At 44.1% G+C, this 15,664-nt stretch overlaps 1 protein-coding gene across 1 annotated transcript; it reads right to left on the bottom strand.

The window, feature by feature from the left end:
* Positions 1-708: 708 nt before the first annotated feature.
* gnl1 (guanine nucleotide binding protein-like 1) lies at positions 709-15,612 on the bottom strand. The gene is made up of 12 exons (XM_056601554.1): positions 15,217-15,612; positions 14,395-14,536; positions 13,341-13,477; positions 9,679-9,830; positions 9,430-9,501; positions 8,657-8,849; positions 6,438-6,536; positions 5,796-5,978; positions 5,303-5,481; positions 4,691-4,883; positions 3,698-3,838; positions 709-3,589 (listed from the first exon to the last, which is right to left on the bottom strand). The coding sequence occupies exons 1-12, from the start codon at positions 15,287-15,289 to the stop codon at positions 3,312-3,314; spliced, it is 1,842 nt and encodes a 613-aa protein (XP_056457529.1). The 5' UTR covers positions 15,290-15,612; the 3' UTR covers positions 709-3,311.
* Positions 15,613-15,664: the final 52 nt, after the last annotated feature.

The following is a 15,664-nucleotide window of genomic DNA, read 5'->3' as shown; positions in this document are numbered from 1 at the left end:
CCTTTCCAAAGAATGAAAAGAGTCAATTCAAACCACATGGGCTTTATTGACATGACCAATATTGGCAGTGAGACCAATTTGTCCCACCAGAATTTAATTAACACTCCTTTTAATTTATGGAGCGGTGTGGTGCAACACCAGTAAATCTGGCTACTCTCGTCTGACTGTAATTACTGTCATACAGATCTCTGGGCCCCAAGACAATTAAAGGCTATAGCTGAAGGGATTAGGAAGCTCAAAGAATCTGGCTTTCAATTACAAATGTTTCCTCATGATTTCTTGTAAAGTTCGGAACCCCTCCATTGTCTATCTAATGTGTGAGATAGTATAACATCCATCAAATCCAGTAAAGTTAGGATTAATTCAACAGTAATTAAGGTAATCCAAGATTTTTTGGTTTAAAACTATCCACAAGAGATCCGCAATTTCCCTCACAATCTTTACCATCTCATTCTAAAAACTGTATTGAGTAATCACCGCTCCTATTGATGGGTCCGTATCTGTTGTTGTTGTTGTTGAGAGGGTTGGGCGTCTGTCAAGACAGTGAGACATACTTGATCAAAAAGGTTATTCCTTTCCGAGGAAAAGGCCTACGCCCCCCCCCCCCCCCCAAAATCTCAACTGATGAGGCCATGTCTAGCAAGCTAATTTGATTAGCAAATGGAAGAGGCGATAACACGTTCCATATGCTACAGGGATGGTGATCTCCATATTTCATCGAGGTGCGTGCTCTCATACTCCACATGGGGGATCCTATAGCAGTAATTCATTGCTGGTGTGGGGTGCCGTTTCCAACTGTTCTCAGCCCCATTATAGCAGTCATTCCTCATCATCTGATTGAGAGGAACTTAATGAAACAGCGTTAATGACAGACAGAGGTGGCACAGCTTTTTCTAAAACCATCAAAAATAAATGAAAAACCTCCAACGATCCCAAACTAATTCTATGGCTTTATACGTTTTCCTCTTGTCCTTGTTTTGTGTCATCATGTTGTTATGGCAAACTATCACTGATGTATCCTGCTTCCAAAAATTGTCTGAGAACATTATTCTATAACTTTTTGCCTTGACCCTGAAACAATCATTCTTTTACATGTTTGTATAGTACAGACTTTGATGTAGACATGGATTATATGAGGTATGCAGGCCATCTTAAAGTACTAATGTATTACCAGATCCATTGATATATTCAGTTGAAGTTAAATCAGAGGCATTTGTCTTGACTGTCACTGTCTGACCCACAAGGTCCCAGATCAATTAGAAGGTAAGGTCAAAAAACGATTGACCCATCAATCACTAGGCAGTCCTTTTAAATGTGCCCCTTGTGAGGCATATACAGCTTGTGTGCCACAATGTTCATTATGCTACAATATAATCATGACTTATTTGTAACAAGTTCTGGAGCCATTAGTGTTAGTAAGATCTTAATCTCAACATTCATCCATTTACAGACTTCTCATTTAGTTTTAAATGATTGTTCTTTTATTGCAGAGAGAGCAGTCCAGTTCATTGCCATAAGCCATAATAGGAAGGAGATGAATGCAGAAAATGGCTTCATAATCACTTGCCCTCACTCTAAAAGTTTGTCAGTAATTGTCCATAAGGCCAGATAAACACAACCATGTCCACTGTGCTTGGAACAGCAGGGTAGTGTTCAAGAGTCGCTTCACACAATACCAATGGCAGTTTACCAGTGCATGTGATCGCAGTGTTATGTATTACATGGTAACACAGAATTGTGCTGTAGGATTTTCTTTACATTAAAGTTGTAATGCAGAACATGAGGTACAACAGCACACTGAAAAGGGAAATACAGCACTCGTAGGATTGTAGCATAGGCTTAGCACACCACACAGGGATAGAGTTGCCAAAAGCAATATTTTGTGTACCACAATTCATAGCAGAGTAGAAATGTCAAAGACCAAAGACCAAAAGAGGAAAAATAACCCATATTGAGGAGCCAATGTATTGGAAGATGAGCAGCTAGGATTCAAATTTCACTCATTTGACATTTTATTAATCTAAAACATAAAGTATAAAACGAGCCTTTGAAATATTTCACTTGTCTGACATGAATTGCAGTATATCCTTCTCCAAGAGCCAAACAGAGCCATGTCATTGCAGGGGCCAACAGCCTGGTCCAGCTGCATCACCATTAGGATATGATGGGAACCTTTTCCAGGTAGTTAAAACACTACAGGCCCTCCAGGTAAGCACTCTGAGTACAGCAAAAGAAACTGATTCTACCCCACCCATCAAGTAATGGGTTGGTTTGAATGGGTGGAAAATGTATAAAATCAGAATCACTTAATCTATTCAAATCAAAGCCAACTTCAGGCTGTGGAGTGTATACACTTCCTTTATTATAGAAACAGGTGGGGAATTCTATTCCCCCCTATTTAATCCACCAATCACAACCCACCCGACCCCTTCAACCGAAGCAGTGACATTTCATGGTTGCTATTTGACTTTATAATGACTTAAAGTGCTTTAGCTCCCTCCTCTTTCCTGGGAAGCAAATGTTTGGCCCAACGAATGACCTCATCTGATATTTTTCTTTCTTTATCCTGACCGGCGACCAAAGATTTTTTCAGCGATGAGGTCTAATTAACGAAAACAAATTAAGGACCAACAAGAGATTATTCCAGAAAGTCCCTGTCCCTGGCTAAGGAATACAAGCTTTTAATGATCTATCGCTTTGATGAACGACACGCGTGAAAAACAAGCTAAATCAAATCAAAGAAAGAGCAAACCCATCCCCAGAACAGAACCCCGGGGTGATTAAGCACGTGGAGCCGCAGGGCAGGGCGGCACAGAACAAACTACTTCACAGTTTGATGCGAGTGGGAATAAAATAAAATGGATTGGAGTGGAACCTCTTCATGAACAGAATGTTAACGATGTGACAAACGCATAGGTGTCGGGGAGGGAGGAAATAAAGATAACAAATCAATAAAACATTGGTTTAATCAAATTTTGATGTGATTTGGGAAATAAAATAAATTGAATAGGGGTTGATTCAGGTAAAAACTGAAATGTTAACAAGATGAAAAAATACTGGTGTCGGAAAGGGCTGCAATAAAAATAACTTCAACGACAAAACCAAAGTATTGAACTTAAGTCAAATTTTGACGTGAATGGGAGAAGAGAAAAAATTATGGTTGGTTTCATCAGGAAGGGAGGAAATGGAAATAACTGAACAAATGAAATGGAATGAGTGTACTGGGCTTCTAAATGGAAAAAGGCGAGGGTACCACGCGGTGCAAGCCTCACTCCTCCATCAGTGCTTCACCCTTCCTCCCATCGTCATCCTCATTCACACTCGTTCTCCCGCAGCACGTTGAACATGTTGACAGTGAGGTTCCCGGGGGGCACAGCCTCCTTCTTCCTGGACTCCCTGAAGCCCTCGTCTTCGTCGTCACCGTCTCGGTCCTCGTCGTCGTCCGCGTCCCGGTCCCTCTCCTCCTCCTCCGGCTCCGTGCTGGACTCCTCGAGCTCCTCCTCTTCCTCCCGCTCCCCGGCCTCGTCGCCCTCCGTCCGTCCCTGCAGGGCGATGATCTCCGGCAGGTCCGGGTGGTTCTCCCAGTTTCCTGCGGGAGCGTTAAATAATACTGCTGCTGAGGCTGCTTTATGACTCCCCTAAGCAGGTGGATCCAAGTCCTCATGGTGCAACACGGCCCTCTCTATCTTAGTCTTACCCTTCAGGCAGCTGTAGCTCGGAGGACGCAGACAGAGACACAGCCGGCCGTCCACAGCCAGCCTCAGGAGGCTGTTGGCCGCGCGGTACACGTCATTTCGAGCCGCCTTCGCCGTCTTGTAGCATCTCTTCTCTGCCCAGGCTAGATAGCAAGCCCACATCACAATGTATGAGATTAGGCCAGCAGCAGAAAATCAACAGCAGTTCTAACAGTCAGGAACAGAAGTATGGCTGAACACGGCTAGAGATGAAATGTAAACTAGAACTGACAGGAACTGACTGTCAATTAACTCGTGTCCAGTCTTTATTATGGTATGATGCCCCAAACGCCTACATGGTTATCATAGGAAATGTTTAGAACTAAATAACTCTTTGGTGCAGCCATCATGGATTTACACACAGCTAGTGAGGTCCCCAGAGGGATTCACGTTGACAGTACACAATCTATACAACAATACACAGTCATGAAATTGTCAGGGAAAATACAATCCAAATGTTCATAGAAAGAAGGGTTGTTATTGCATTGCCCCAGGGTTTATTACAAGAAGCTGACGTGAATGAATGATTTTGCTTTCTAAATTTAAACCTCCTAAATTAGATTGATTAACGAACTCGCAATAACTCAGCCTGACATCGTCAATGGTAGCCTCTATGATCTGTATCTTCTTTCAAAGTTGTAATCCAGAAGCAAACAGTATTCCATCTCTTTCTAGTGTGCGTTTCTGTTCCACATCAATATCTGGGTCTGGATTTCTTTTTCATTTTATTTGTTTGGGCTTTGTGCCTTAAGGACAGAGCGTGATGACGGACTTGAAAATGGATTGTAATAGAGCAGGATGACATGGTGCATCTCAAATCTGGGTCTTTTCAGGGCATCTTGCCCTCATGGTCAGCACACTAGCAGGCGGAGCCGCCATAGTGGGCGTCTCTCTAACCCTCCTCCTTTACTGAATAGCACTGTGTTTCAACGGGTAAAGAAATGGTGCGCCCTTACCCTCACACACATCCCAGGCGGTCCAGCTGGGCTCCGGTTTGTCGTAGTCCCCCAGGCTGTGGTGTTTGGGGGCGTCCTCCAGGCTGGGATGCTTGAGCTTCAGCAGGGAGAGGAAGCTGGTGCGCTCACACAGGTACCCCACTGAGCTGTAGGGCTCCTGCAGCTGGGACACCGGGTAGATGCCCGCTAGGATCTGCACGGCAGCGGGAACAACACATCCACCATGGACACAGGAGGGAGGTCAATGACAGCCAGCAGGAAAAGACAGGAACAACACATCCACCATAGACACAGGAGGGAGGTCAATGACAGCCAGCAGGAAAGGGCAGGAACAACACATCCACCATAGACACAGGAGGGAGGTCAATAACAGCCAGCAGGAAAAGACAGGAACAACACATCCACCATAGACACAGGAGGGAGATCAATAACAGCCAGCAGGAAAGGGCAGGAACAGACTTAAATACTTTGATTAAAAGTAGAACAATGTATTCATGGATACAGCCCATGCATACCTTAAATCCCAAGGTTTTTCTTGACATACTGCTTATCATTTACACACTCAAACACACTCAACAATCGAGGGGTGCCAGAAGTCGCCCGTTTACGCACCTGTAGCTGTTTGTCCACCCGGGAAGGAAAGACCAGGCCGGGACAGTCGCACAGTTTGACCGTGGGGGTGAGGTAGTAGGTCTGGAAGTATTTGGTGTGGCCCGGGGTACGAGAGACGCTCACCACCTTCCTTCCAACCAGGCTGTTGATCACAGACGACTTACCGACGTTCGGAAAACCTGGAAAAAAATTTGTAAAAGATTTCCTTCATACTCATATCCGTAAGGCAGGAGCTATCGCTAGTTAGTCTCATCGCAGATACTTTATACGAAATGACTCATAGCGAAGTCAGATACATGTTATTAAGGAACAGATAGGATTTAGGCATCTTACAGACGGATGCCTACCGGTTGGCTGTGACATTGGAGATCAAACCCAGTGCCTCCCGGCTTGGGGTCGAACACCCATAGTCACCGCCCCACCCAACCGCCTGTACTAGGCCCTGACAAGATGTTTTCAGGTTTAACCGCAGGTTGGCCAAGTGATTGTGTACCTATGCAGCCCAGTGTGAGAATCCCATCCTTGTACAGTTCCTCAGAGGGCCTGCTCATCTCCATCGCCGCATCGCTCAGGTGCTCCATGAGCACCTGATCCAGCGGATCCCCTGCTGGCTCCCCGTCTGGTCGCTCGGCAACAGCATCTCGATTGATCTTCTTCTCCCAGCTGGCCAGGTCAACTATGGAGAGGGTGGGCAACGTTGAAAGAGGTGAAAAATGTCAAAATGCCGGTTTAGGAAAGTGCTCCATTTATTCAGATGACCTATAGATGCATGCATCAAGAGAACGCACTTTATTATTTCAACTACTTTATTGTGAAATGGGACTAGATACAGTCTGTGATTCAGGTTATTGTAATGTCTCAGCTTTAGAGCGTGGGTCTTAATGGCTGCGTTACAGTGGAACGGTTCAATGTTCTGGTGGTAATAGGCTGCACCACAAGGAAGGCCCCAACATTCACGGTGATTAGATCCACATTACGAACCATTTCTCAAATAAGAAAAGTTATAGCTCGAAATTACGGCAGATATATAATCCCATTAGGGTTGAGTCAATATATGGCCAGCTGCAGTCTGCTGCGCCACGGTGAGAAAATGACTTCCCCCTCTGCCCAAACCCGCATTGGGAGGATGCCGCACCTTTTCCAGCCGTGATCTCCCGACAGGCCTTCATGATATCTGTAGGGCCTCCAGCCTGGCCACAGCCAGCTTTCTTCCTCAGCCTCTTTTTCTGAAGCACTAGAGAGCAAGACAAGGAGAAGCAACCAAAGTTAACAAAACAACTGCGCCTCTACAAAGACCTGATGAAATCCTATGAAAGAACTTGGATTGACGACTGTGGCAGAGAAACTTCAATATCAGAGCATGAGTAACGTTTGGAACTATAATTAATTGTGACTGAATCAAAAGAGAACAGGAGTTTATTTGAGGTCAGCAGGACCGTCACCAGAGGCCTCTTCATCAGTTGGCCGATATGTGCTTATAAAATGATCCGTAGGACATTCACAGATCATTTGGTGTCGCTGGAAATTCCACCGATAAAGGACTGATAGCCTGATTAAATAGCACATTGAAGCAAGGTTATTTGCACGCTTAATAAAACCAAATGATCTGAAAACATATCAGGGTATGCTCCAAGGAACGTAATAGTGACACTTAAACAGGTTTTATTTGACTAACTATTCCAAAATCAAGGAAAAAATATCAGTAGTAAGTTCACTGTGGAGGTCAGTGGCTTTCGGATCTACTCTGGTCCACTGGTCCGAGACCAACTCTGTTAAGGCTTCAATGTGCAGCGGGCTGCACACCAGAACAGCCAAGTACTGCACAGTGTCATAGTAGAAAGATCAACACGTGTGAAAATCCCATTTTAGGTCTTGTTCAGTGTATAATATACTGGGTGGGACTAGATAAGGGTTTGAGCAGTGCTGGGAGTTACAGTGCGGATGTATGGCATTGCGATGAGCGTGCAGTGATTGAGAATCGGACCCACTTTGGCTCCAATTAAGGAAAAAAGTGGTTTGCACATTGTGCATATGTTTTAGTGACATTGCAACACAGCACTAGCAAGAGTATGTGGAGAAAAAACCCACATGCACAATCTAACCCTTAACTGGAATCTATTACCTAATTCCCAGCAGCCGGTTATTTATAATCGGTAGAGCTTCATGATATATTCTGCACAAGCGGAGATCATTTTATGGTGGTAGAGGATAGTGATTCTGGCACTGATCTTCCTACTTAGCCTGCTCTGCGGACTAATTGTACTCAGCCCTATGCATCCTCTACTCCCTCAAAGTCAGTCAATAAACGATTCCATCTTTGTCTCCTCCTCACATAACGAGACTTCAAATGCTACGGTTTCACAAAATCCACTGAGCTGTAGTATCATATTAATCTAAAGTTGCAATGTGGAATATTGAGTCCGTCATAAATAGATGGTGGGAGACTTTAAGAATTAAAAAACTAAATTGTTCAGGCCACTCCACCCCCACCCAACTATCGTAGGTCAGCAGACGGGTGGTTTGAGTGGGAGGGGTTTTAGGAGTGTCGAAAGCAGGTTTCTTGTAAGCAAAGAGAGAGCCAAGGGCTGGCCATCATTCCATATTTGTAGCATTTATCAGTCCTCATGTACTGGTCTCCACGCGTCACACACGTTGAGCACAGCAAGTCTAAAATGAACTGCCACAGCTTAAACCATTCTGGGTCTATGGTCTGTACAAAAAATCGAATGAAATAGAAGTGGCAATATCTTCAGATCTGAAGCTATTCCCCCCGCGGCGGCGTGGTCGGAGGTCTCCCAACCCTTTCCTCAAGTGCTTCACCGCTTTCTTGATAGGAAAATGGAGTGGGTCACGCACGGTGTCTGCTTTTTCACACTGGTTTTACATAATGTGCATGGGCAGTAGATGCTGTGGGCTGGAGACCTGGAACTGCATCGGACACTTACTGGTAAGAGTGGCCGTGTATACAGAGAGATATCTATCTATCTATCTATCTATCTATCTATCTATCTATCTATCTATCTATCTATCTATCTATCTATACACACACACACACACACACACACATAGAGATAGAGATATATATATATAGAGATAGAGATATATAGAGATAGAGATATATATATATATATATATATATATATTTATATTTGGGTTAATTATATTATCTGTTCAAACTGATTTATTCGAGATGATTTATCATTGAAAATTTATATTTTGATAATGCAGAGAATACATTTGTTTATCCACATTTATCATAATTTAATTAATCATGTACAGTATATAGGCTATATGGCTAAAAGGCAATGTGGGTCAGGTTCTTCCCAACCCCCACAGAGCCCTTACTGTGCCCACCTGTGGCGTAGGCCTGTCCGGGGTGGGAGGTGAAGCAGACCGTCAGCAGGTGGGGGAACTGGGAGGCCAGGTAGTGTTTCCAGGCGATCACTAGCGGGGGGGGACACAGGTCGGCCTTGTTGAGCACCAACACCACCTGCTTGCGCAGCTCCTCTGTGATGTAGCTGTACAAGGAGGGGGGGAACTGCAGCACCTAGGGGCCGCACAATTGAGAGACAGTCATGTAAGAGACATGGGGGAAACATAGACAGAGGAAATGACATGAAGCCCTTTCTATGAGATATGGATTAATCTCTTCAGTCAGTGTTATTCTGTAAAGTCCTCCTGACTGCTCTCAGTAGAACACAATGAGGTCGAACATAGAGGAAGATAATCGTAACATGTAGAACAGAAACTAAAAAGTTAGAGACCCATTCCTAGACACGTTTCTTGAAGCCGGCTGCAGTTAAAAGTATTTTACCGCCAGAATTTGATACCAGAAAACACAGTAAACAGACAGTGGAAAGCAGCACGGAGGCCAGTGGATATATGGCTTTAGGGCCCGTGTCCACGTAGCGTTGTTCTCTAGCGGAAGAGCACTAGCCAGGCGCTGGGGAGCACTGGGACGACGCGCTAGTTGTACGTTAGACTAGCGCCGCCCCTTTGTTTTTTAAGATCTAAATATCTAACATCTAAAAGAGCCCTCATTCAGGGGTGTTTTACAAAAGCTATTTGATGCCACCTAGTGGTTTCAAGACAAACCACCGAGACAGACCAGGTCGCTGTTTACTTACCGGATGCCTGATGTCCACGATGAGCAGGATAACATCAGACATCTCTAACACTCTCCACAACTGCCTCCATGTCTAAAAACACAATGGGAAGAAAGGCCCATTGGTCAAAATCTCCCTCGGTTTCCATGACAAACAGAAGTGGATAAATCAACCAACCATCATGAGTTGCAGTGTACACCCGTAAGCACCCCGAAGGGTGAAGGCCTGGACATTGAGCTGTACTGAAGAGCCTTACGTCATGCGACTCACCTCCAGATTGTGCTCAAAGTGGCTGAGGGAGCCCGGGGGGTTTCTGGAGTGCAGGTCATCCAGGTACTCCCGGTAAGACTTCTCCTCTTTCCTCAGCAGCTGCTCGCGGGTCATGTCGTAGGTCCACGATGGTCGTCTTGGGATACCAAGACCTGCCAACGAATAATTTAGTTCCCATTAAAAGATGCCATGGCATAACAATCTCACTTTCTGAGGTTTTCTAACATTAATATGAGTTCCCCTAGCCTCCCCCAGCACTAGGCATTCTGCTCCACCTCTGAGCTCAGAGGCTGTTTTTGAATTGTCCCCGTATGAGGTCATAAGGGGAGATGCCACCTCCCCGTTCTCTGCCTTGCCAGCCCAGAGAGTTTGGCCCGCCAATGAGCTATGGCCGTGTGTGTGTGTGTGTGTGTGTGTGTGTCTACGAGACTGTAGTTGGGGTTATTTCCTTCAGCTAAATGAGGATAAAACAGAGATAATTGTATTTGGTGCTAAAACGGAAAGGCTTAAAGTAACCCAACACCTTCACTCTCTGTCCCTGAAAACCTCAATCAAAGCCAGAAACCTAGGGGTTATCATGGATTCTGATTTACATTTCGAAAGTCACATCAAATCAGTTACAAAATCTGCATATTATCACCTTAAAAATGTAGCAAGACTTAGAGGGCTCATGTCCTCAGAAGACTTACAAAAACTTGTACATGCCTTTATCACTAGTAAGCTTGATTACTGCAATGGTCTCCTTACAGGTCTCCCAAAACAAACTCTAAGGAAGCTTCAGCTTGTTCAGAATGCTGCTGCTAGAGTATTAACAAAGACCAAAAAATGTGAACATATTACACCAATTCTTAAATCGTTACATTGGCTTCCTGTAGGTCAGAGAATTGATTTTAAAATCATGTTGCTAACCTATAAATCCCTACATGGTTTAGGCCCAAAATATTTAACTGATATGCTTACACTACATAAGCCTTCTAGAACACTAAGATCTTCTGAGACCAATCTGTTAATTTTCCCCCGAGTAAACACGAAACATGGGAAAGCAGGATTTAGTTACTATGCAACAAATAGCTGGAATAAACTCCCTGAGGATTTAAGACTTGCCCCAACTCTGAGCACCTTCAAAACAAGATTGAAGACTTTTATGTTTGCTTTAGCTTTCTGCTAAATCTTAAATACTTTAGCTTTATTTTACTAAAATGCCTTTTTAACTTTCCCTTTATTTTCTACTAAAAAGCCTTTTTAACTTTCTATTTCTTTGCATATGTTTTATTTTACTTATCTATTATTTTATTTTAATGTATAACAATGTTTATATGTGAAGCACTTTGAGTCTGCCTTGTGTATGAAAAGTGCTATATAAATAAAGTTGCCTTGCCTTGCCTTATCTCAGCCATCGTTGAGCCCTGCTGCCCGCTGCCTGCTAGGCACCAACACCGCAAAGCACCACCGCCCGGCAGCGGGCAGCCGGCAGCGAAGAGATGTGGAAGAACCCGACGCAGTGATTCATAATATCGTCCGGAGGTGAACACAGCTTTTGGCCGTGATAATATGTATTATATGATATTATTTAGATATAGAGCTACACTTCTTTGTTATCGTTGTGCCCCGCTGCAGCGGGCAGCCGGCAGCGGGCAGCCCGCTGTTCAGTCTGCCTCAGATTGATGTGGAAGTGGAAGAACCAGAGACGTCAGAGAACCCGACGCAGTCGTTTTTGATTCATAATATCGTCTGGAGACGAACACAGCTTTTGGCCATGATAATATGTATTATATGTAGGAGTGTAACAGTACACAAAAGTCACATTTCGGTACGTACCTCGGTTCTTAAGTCACGGTACGGAACAGTTCATATTTAAGGGGAAAATGTAAAACAACTGCTTGTTTGTCATCGACGGAATGGCCGTAGATCAGCAGCAATGAAAACACCAATAAACTCGGTTACGGCATTTGCATTTCTGAATTCCCAGACAGGGGTTGTTGAAATATGAGCTGGGTTTGCACAGCTTGTTTGTTTTCAAAGCAACAGTGATAGTAACACCTGGATGGTTCGTTTTCAAATGCGTGTGCATGTTAAAGTGCTGTGCGTAGACACTGAGAGCCCTCTCCGTAGAGCGTGGTCCTATTGGTCGACGCAACGGAGACTGTGATTGGTCCTCTAACAAAATCATTTCTGGAATCACTTCTTCGGTTTGACTTTGCACCTTAATTACTTGTACATTGTTTACTTTGCACCTTAAGGACCAATTAAACACCAAATAAGATTTGAAATTCTTTGGAAGTTTATTTACAACACTACTTACATGGTTTGTAGTCAACATATAAGATTGAACGGGTGGCGAATTGCATTGCGTGTCCGATATCCCGACGAAGAGCTGCTGAGGGGTCTCCGTAGTTACAGAGTCGGATTTGGAGTTGGATTGGTATACTTTGGCTAAATGGTCCAGGGGGGAACTCAGACTTCAAGTTTATATACCGCATCTCAAAACAAGCCTTTACATTCGCCATATTATGTTGTATGTACGCCACATTTACGCACCGCGGTCCACCTCTGTAACCACACCGAAGTGCATGTACCGTGACGGTTCGGTACAAATACGTGTATCGTTACACCCCTAATGATATGATATGTATTATACGATTTTATTTAGATATATAGCTCCAGGACTGTAACGCAAGTGTTGTACACTTCCTTGTTATTTGGATAACCGTTCTGCTGTAGGTGCTATGACGTGTTACATGTCGGACTCTCATCTCTGGTATTTCCACAACGAGACTCTTAGTGGGGTTTATCTCAGCCATGGTTGTGAAGGACTTGGGGGGGGGGGGGGGGGTGGAAAGGAACTTTGGCTTTGACCCCCTGAAGTACATGAACCAAGACACGGAGGAGAAAGGCATTGTTGCCCACGATTGTCTCCCGCTTGAGCCCCGCTTCCCGCCGCACCCCCACCCCCCTCCTTGACCCGCCTCTCTCCTCCTCATTTGCATTAAAGCTACAGACACCGAACGGCGCGTTTGGGGAAAGATCAATGCGTGACTGGCTCGTAGTGGCTGTAATTCTGCACCATGGCTGAATTTCGGGAACGTCTTCAAATATTACGTTAGGGGCCCACTCTATATTAAAGCATAAAGTAGCATGCAATGGGACCTTTAACTTCCCTACTCTGTTGCTTTGTCAAAAGTGTCAAAGGACAGTCACAGTACCGGTCTGGGTGATCAAACCATCGTAACCTCCTCTCCGGGTTTTCCCAGAACATCCGCTACAAACGTCATTTGTCCAAATGGCCAAATACCAATTCTGCCATTTAGTGTGAGCGCACGTGCCATGAATGTGAAAATGGTAATATAGCACTTATGTTGGAATCAGGGTGCATCGGTCAGAGTTTGTGGACAACATCACAGGGAATCGCCATATAGGTAAATATCTTATCGCAAAGATAAGAAATGACCATTGTCTACAATTATTTCAGACACGTTAATGGAAAGTGCTGTTTAGGCCGAATCAGCACGAAAAAGCGATTTGGACAAATCATGTTGGTCAAGAATGTACTAGTGATGACATGAGGGAGGGTTACAATGGTTCATGGCACAGACCAGTGTTGTCCTTTAACAGGAAAAACACACTGCGTTCAATGAGTGTAGATAGAGCGGACATGGCCCCACCTTTGTCTGCGGGGTAGATGTCACCGATGTTGATCTCCATCTCTTTCTCTGAGACGGGCTGAAGGACCTTCTCCCTGGCCACCTTCTTCCGCTTCTCCACCTCCTCTTTAGTCTCCCTCTCAAAGTGCAGCCGGAACCTGATTCCATGGGAGTCAGTAGGTTCAGTCCAGTCATTAACTCTGATTTAAATAATGTTTGTTTAACAAGAACAAGTCTAATATCCTCAGGTCCAAACCAAACCAGTTTACAGATTTAAATTTGTCTCCATATTCTTTTTAATACATGGCCTGTTTTAGTTATGCTGTGGAGAGACATAGAGACGTTGCTCTAATTAGAACATAATAATTGCTTCCAGGTTCCTATAAAAACATCTGGAAAAGGGTTCAATTTTCTGGTATGTACTTCATAGCACTCTTGGGTAAATGTCAGAGAGATGTTGCTTATCCAGTAGTTGGCATGCCTGTGTTCCTTCCTAGAAATGGACATTACGGGCAATGGTTTCTTGTCAACCAGTTAAACAACAAGAACCTCCTTATAACAGAAAACAGAAAAAAATTATCTGGTTTCTTATTTTCTGACTTCTCTTCGGCTCCTGCCTGTCAAGCAATCTAATAATACGACTAACCCTAAACAACATGGATGAGTAATCGTATAATACTTGCAGAGATACAAAATAAGTCATAGGGTTCTCCCATTGCTAAGGTCAACAAATTAAAACCTTGTCATACATTTCAACGATAGAACTTTTACCTTAAAACGTCCATGTTAGTAGGACAATTGCAGTTAACAACCCAGTCACTTTGCTCACACTCAAATGTGCTTGCAGCAGAGACAGACAGGAGTATAATCAGCTGGCAGAGGGTATCATGATATCTCATGACATCCACGGCTACTGTAGAGTATCAATTCACGACGTCTGCTCCGAAGTTATCTAAAAGCACACTAGAATGTACTTAAGCCTGAGTGGAAACTCAGTGATCACACACATACTTCACTTGAAAATGTGCCTGTTTCTTCTTTATTATCAAAGAATGAAATGTGGATGACATCTCACCTGTTGGGGTCATGTCTCCCTTCTCTGCCAGGCTGTTGATTGATCCTCCTAATATCAGCGGCCTCGCTATCTGATGTGTCAGACTGCCTCTCTGCTCCTCTCTCCACGCTGGCATTGCGGCTGCTTGGCCCGGACCCATCACCTTTGAGTCAGCATGCGACAATATGCCAATTAAAAAGTCGATCAGTCGAATTGTCTTTGTAGGACTCTTACTCTTATGACTCCAGTGGGTCCAAAGTGTACATTCAACTACACTAATAACACAACTTATTGGTGTAGTGTTTGCTGATCGTTAAACAATAAATACAACAAATATATATGACCGATATAAATGGCCCGTGAACGATCTATTTTCACTTTCTACTGTATTGTTTTTACTGTTACGAGTGCGTAGCGACACCGTGAAGAGCATTTCTGTCAAAGTGCTAGCTTACATGCTGGGCTAGGCTAACATTACATGATGTCAACGACTGTGTCCCAGCAGCCCGACACATCCCATCTCTAACCCACCGTGGGTTGCATCATAACCGGCTGGACGGACAGGGTATTCACTCAAACATCATGGCTTAAGTTGAGGTAGGGACATACTGGTATTGCCTTGTGAAGGCAAGTATATTAGTTGTTCTGGCGTATATGTATAGAGATAAGAACTATCAGCATCAGCAACAACAACAACAAAAAAAGGGAGAATGGTATATTTGCTTAAGTATTCCCCTCCATATAGCTACTAGATGTCACCGTTGACGGTGCCACGGCACCCCACGCTACATAGCTTAGCGGTAACACCGTGGCTGTGTGTCATTAGCCTCGCGTTAACGTTACCTCTCTTCCTCTCCCGTTTGACTTGAAGCTGCTTCTTCTTCTGTTTGTTGCTGAATGGCTTCTTACGAGGCATGCTTAAATGAAAATATATTTGTTTTGTATAAAGTCAGAGGTCTGCCTCGGCTTTGAAACTCCCCTAGCTATTCTACGCTCTCTAACTATCGTTATTTACATGAAGTTTCTCGACTCCTACACTTTTCAATGACGCCATATTCACTGCAGAGAATGGTGGACGAAACCAAATCTCCACGGTTCAAAATAGGTTCGCACTGCAGTAAGCATCTTAGTGCTGTTATTATTTTTAAACATTGATTATAGGCCATGAACCAAAAAGGAAGATGGTTATCATACTGACGGCCGTCGGTTCACGTTTAGTCGGAAGCATAAATGTTACAAAAATTGGTATCGTCCCGTTTGTAAACACAACACGCACCGTGTAACATCCCAC

Source organism: Gadus chalcogrammus, chromosome 11 (assembly GCF_026213295.1).
Source record: "Gadus chalcogrammus isolate NIFS_2021 chromosome 11, NIFS_Gcha_1.0, whole genome shotgun sequence".
Classification (NCBI taxonomy): domain Eukaryota; kingdom Metazoa; phylum Chordata; class Actinopteri; order Gadiformes; family Gadidae; genus Gadus; species Gadus chalcogrammus.
This window is presented reverse-complemented; position numbering and strand designations above follow the sequence as displayed.

Coding starts and splice junctions, on each gene's coding strand:
- gnl1 (XM_056601554.1), bottom strand. CDS start 15,289: ATGCCTCGTAAGAAGCCATTCAGCAACAAACAGAAGAAGAAGCAGCTT. Junction 5,482..5,795: donor TCTCACACTGGGCTGCATAG/GTACACAATCAC, acceptor ATTTTTTTCCAG/GTTTTCCGAACGTCGGTAAG. Junction 4,884..5,302: donor GGGTGGACAAACAGCTACAG/GTGCGTAAACGG, acceptor GCTGCCGTGCAG/ATCCTAGCGGGCATCTACCC.